Source organism: Triticum dicoccoides, chromosome 6B (assembly GCF_002162155.2).
Source record: "Triticum dicoccoides isolate Atlit2015 ecotype Zavitan chromosome 6B, WEW_v2.0, whole genome shotgun sequence".
Lineage (NCBI taxonomy): Eukaryota > Viridiplantae > Streptophyta > Magnoliopsida > Poales > Poaceae > Triticum > Triticum dicoccoides.
In genome coordinates this window covers 133,408,700-133,413,234 of record NC_041391.1, presented here as the reverse complement: position 1 = coordinate 133,413,234, position 4,535 = coordinate 133,408,700, and the positions used below count along the sequence as shown (strand labels likewise).

General features: G+C 41.7%; 1 protein-coding gene across 1 annotated transcript; it reads left to right on the top strand.

Moving 5' to 3' along the window:
- The first annotated feature begins 586 nt into the window (after nt 1-586).
- Nucleotides 587-3,923, top strand: LOC119324609 (F-box/LRR-repeat protein 14-like). The gene is made up of 2 exons (XM_037598383.1): nt 587-768; nt 1,905-3,923. The coding sequence occupies exon 2, from the start codon at nt 1,918-1,920 to the stop codon at nt 3,376-3,378; it is 1,461 nt and encodes a 486-aa protein (XP_037454280.1). The 5' UTR covers nt 587-768; nt 1,905-1,917; the 3' UTR covers nt 3,379-3,923.
- The last annotated feature ends 612 nt before the right edge of the window (nt 3,924-4,535 follow it).

The following is a 4,535-nucleotide window of genomic DNA, read 5'->3' as shown; positions in this document are numbered from 1 at the left end:
GCTGGTAGATCGGGATGGCGCCGCCGCGGGCGCTCACCCACCGCGAGCGCGGAGCGAGAGCTACGCATACCGACCGGATAATCTAATGATATTGATTTATTGTATATGAAGCTAATACGCGAAGTAAATTAAAATGGAGAGAGTATGAGGTAATTCTTATTGATGTACATGAAAAATTTATTTTACATACAGTATCAACTATGAAAATACATGTCGGCCTTTTCATAAACGCAAACATTTGTTTTGATACATGTGAACATTTTTCATCACACATGAACATTTCTTATCGCATACAAGAACATATAAAAAGTTGCTAGACATTTTAATAAGTACATGAAAATTTGTTTTTGTGGACATGGACATTCTTTAAATGCATTAAAATTTTAATTAATTTTTCAAACGATTAGATAAAATTTGCGAGATAAATGTATGTTTGAGATTTATAAAAAAGGAAAAACAATTCGTACTTGTAAATGAGTCGCACCCAGAGCTGGCCATATGGGTCGTGCCTCTCGGACCGGCCTGTGGGCAAGCATTTTCGACTCGGCCCGCTGCAGCTCGCCATAGGCCGGCCCCACATCTTCCTCCGCTTCCGCTGGAAAAGGGTCGAAGTGCGACGCGAGCGGGACTAGGGTTTACACTCTTCTCCGATCCGAATCAAAGAAGCCCTCTCCTCCGCTGCGGACGAAGTGCGACGTGGGCGGAGACACCTCTCCCACGGTCTCCATTCTCCATCGCCGCTGTTCCTATCTCCCGGCCGTGCTCAAGGTACCGCCGTTTTTCGCTTCTACTGACCCCTCCCCTGTTCCTTGGTTCCCTGATCTGATTCGACATGTACACTGCTTTTTTTCAATTCGCTTTCTTGACAGGGAAGACCCGACCGGTAGTATCATCCCGATTCGACATGTACACGCTTTTTTTCAATTCGCTTTCTTGACAGGGAAAACCTGACTGGTAGTATCATCCATAAAAGTTACTCCCTCCGTTCGGAATTACTTGTCTCGGAAATGGATGTATCTAGAACTAAAATACGTCTAGATACATCATTTCTGCGACAAGTAATTCCGAACGGAGGGAGTAGTTAATGTTGTCAAACCATTCTCCTAGGTAGTATACAAAGTAAGCATTTTGCAACTAGGTGGGAGTACTAGCCTAAGGTTGCAGCAAATACTAGTATTTCCAGTTGAACAGATACTAGATTGGCGTTCTCTATTAATAATAACTGCACCCAGTGAACGCTTTGGCTGTGGCAAAATGATTTCCGTACTTTCTTTCTTGCCCAAGCAAGAGCTACAAGTAGTAATTTGCATGCTCTGGTTTTCATGTTAGTAGTTACTCCCTCTGCTCCTAAATATAAGTCTTTCTAGAGATTCCACTATAGACTACATACGGAGCAAAATAAGTGAATTTTTACTCTAAAAGACGTCTATATACATCTGAATGTAGTTAGTGGAGTCTCTACAAGGACTTATATTTAGGAACGGAGGGAGTTGGTGCAATTGCTTGCATCGATTCAGCACGTGGGTCTTCTTGTGGAATTGCTTGCATCAATTCTAGCTCGTTTCTTTGTGTTCTCTTAGTTAGTTCATTATATCCACGCTCTGCTACTTATGATGGTGTAGTTTAATTTAATGATGTGGCCTGTAGCTTCATTTTTAACTTTCTAACAATCTAGAGACAGATAAGGTGTTAGCTACTTTAATAAATCTCCATGCTTATGAAGACCACACAAGGTTTGGGCGGATACAGAAAATGCTCAAATTTCATCAGTATATTCTCCGTAATGAGTGTCTGTCGCCAGTGTGATCTTCATTGTGACATGCATTGTTCTGATATATCATAAGTTTGAGTCCAGCTCTTCACCTGTTTTCTGAACCTTGATATATATTACCTGATTGGTACAGCTGAATTTGTTCGATGGAGGACCTACCGGAGGCTCTGGTGACAGAGATTCTCAAGAGGATCACCAGGACAAGTGATCTGAATTCTCTTTCCCTTGTGTCAAAGCAGCTCTACAAGATAGAGGGGAATCAAAGGGGTGCTATCCGTGTTGGTTCCGGTCTTTGCACCGCTACAGAAGCATTGACATCATTGTGCGCCAGGTTCACAAATTTGCAGAAATTGGAAATCGATTACTCTGGTTGGATACCTGAACATGGAAATCAGTTGGACAACAAAGGCCTTTTTGTATTTTCATCTCAGTGTTCCTCGCTGATTGACCTCACCTTAAGCTTCTGCTCACACATCGATGACTCTGGGCTTGGTTGTTTAGCGCATTGCAAGAAATTGGTGTCTCTCAGGCTGAACTCCACACCACAAATAACTTCGGTTGGGCTTTTCTCAGTTGCAGTTGGTTGCATAAGTCTATCTGCTCTCCACCTTATTGACTGCGAGAAAATCGACAGTGTAGAGTGGCTGGAATACCTTGGTAGGGATGGATTGTTGGAAGAGCTTGTAGTGAAGAATTGCAAAGGAATCAATCATCATGACTTCCTAAAGTTTGGTTCAGGATGGATGAAGCTCCAGAAGTTTGAGTTTGAGAGGAAAAGAGACATATATGATTTTTCTTTAGGTTGTGAGTACTATGATCCATCGTACAATGCTCACAGCATGGATATATATGATTTCTGCTGTGAGAGTTTGAAGAATTTAAGGTTGGCACATATTAAAACCTGGCCAGAAATAGGACTTCGTGTTGTCCTAGGGAAGTGTAAAGCACTGGAGAACCTTTGGCTTGAGTATGTTCGTGCTCTAAATGACAATGACATGATTGCATTATCCCGGAGCTGCAGCAACCTTAAAAGCATCTCACTTTGGCTCAACCTGCAGCGCCATTGTAGCGAAGACGGCTATTGTGAAACCAGGACGTCATTTACTGATAACAGCCTTTATGCTCTAGCCCTCAACTGTCCTATGCTTCAGATCATAGACCTCCGATTTACAGGATGTTCCCGTGACTGGCCATCAGAAATAGGATTCACACAGGAGGGTTTTCTGGCACTCATTCGGTCCTGCCCAATTCGTGTTCTCGTGCTAAACACCGCCAACTTCTTTGATGACAAGGGGATGAAGGCCCTCTCATCCTCACCACATTTGGAGACACTCGAGCTTATATTGTGTCATTGGGTAACTGATGCGGGGATGCGATTCATTGCCCACACCCCATGCTTGAGTAATCTCACACTTCGGGCGTGTCATAAAGTTACTGATGTTGGAGTGGGTGAACTAGGACGTGCACATAAGTTAGAGTCTTTGGTCATTGAGCATTGTGGTAGGGTCTCTCTGCAAGCTGCACAGGGTGTTACCAAGTCAGTTCACTACTCCAGTGAGTGTTCAGAAGCCCTTATGAAGAAAATTGGTTTGATTGACGAATATTGATGAAGTGGTCTCCTAAATTTTCAGTATAAATTTGCTAGTGAAGTCATTAAGCTTTTGACTCTGCAGCATTGGACAAGGCTGTGCATCATCCGACCCAGAGTCACTTGTCTGAACTTTTTGTTGCCTTCTACCTTTGCTGCAACGATTTTCCTTTATGACGGTCTAATGATGAATTCTGGAAGGCTGCTGCTGAATGAAACTTTAATAGTAGGCACCACTTGTGTATTACTATCAACCGTAATTCTGGTTGCTTAATTTCTACCTTCTGTAGCCATTTCGAAACCGGCATTAGGCCCCAAGATTCCCGGTTTTTGCTGTGGAGGCACTATATGACCGTTTGGTGTTATGTGTATTATTCAAGCAAATGTCATGAAGCCTCTTTTATTGCAGAAGTGATTTTGAAGACAATATATTATATATCTGCCTGCTATCTTCGTGTGGCAATTTTGGTATGGAATCAATGTAGTAATAATAGTCCATGTTTTCGATGGACATGTACAAATGCGGCTTGCTTGTTTTGTTGATATCGACTATTGGAGGATGTATTTCATTGCTTCTCAAAAGAATAGTGTTAGTTACTAGCATAATTGTGGATGTTTAGATTCCAAAATGCCCTGAAGTTCAAGAACAACTGAAACTTGAGCAACTACTGAAGGCATATAACATCCTCCCTTTGTAACTTTTTATTTATAAGACGTTTTTAGAGTCCTTGACAGTGTCAAAAAAGTCATATATTAAGTAGCTGTGTGCTAATTACAGGTAATCACATCTCTGGACATCCAGCACTCAACAACGTTTTGTTCTTACCTTTTTGAGGGCGTCGCATCTCTTTTTTACCTATCAAGAGTGTATGAAAATAGCAGAAATTAAGACACCATTTAAGGGATGAGATATTGAGATTCATTTGTTCGTCTGTCTAGTACAAAGATGTTGAACTCGTAAACCGCTCAAAGGGTTCTGATTTTCTAGTAATAACAACACAGATCGTTGCTAGTTATGCATTAAATCCAGACGTAAATTCTGAAACAAAGGTAATTTACAGAGGGAGCTCGTTCACAAATCACAAGAGCAACGTTGCTCCTTTAAAAATTACGAGACCTCATCAAGATGCTAACTTTGCTGGCTGTATACTTTGTGTTGTACTTTACTAGCACACA

Excerpts from the sequence above, each read along its gene's own strand:
- LOC119324609 (XM_037598383.1), top strand. The coding sequence starts at position 1,918 with ATGGAGGACCTACCGGAGGCTCTGGTGACAGAGATTCTCAAGAGGATC.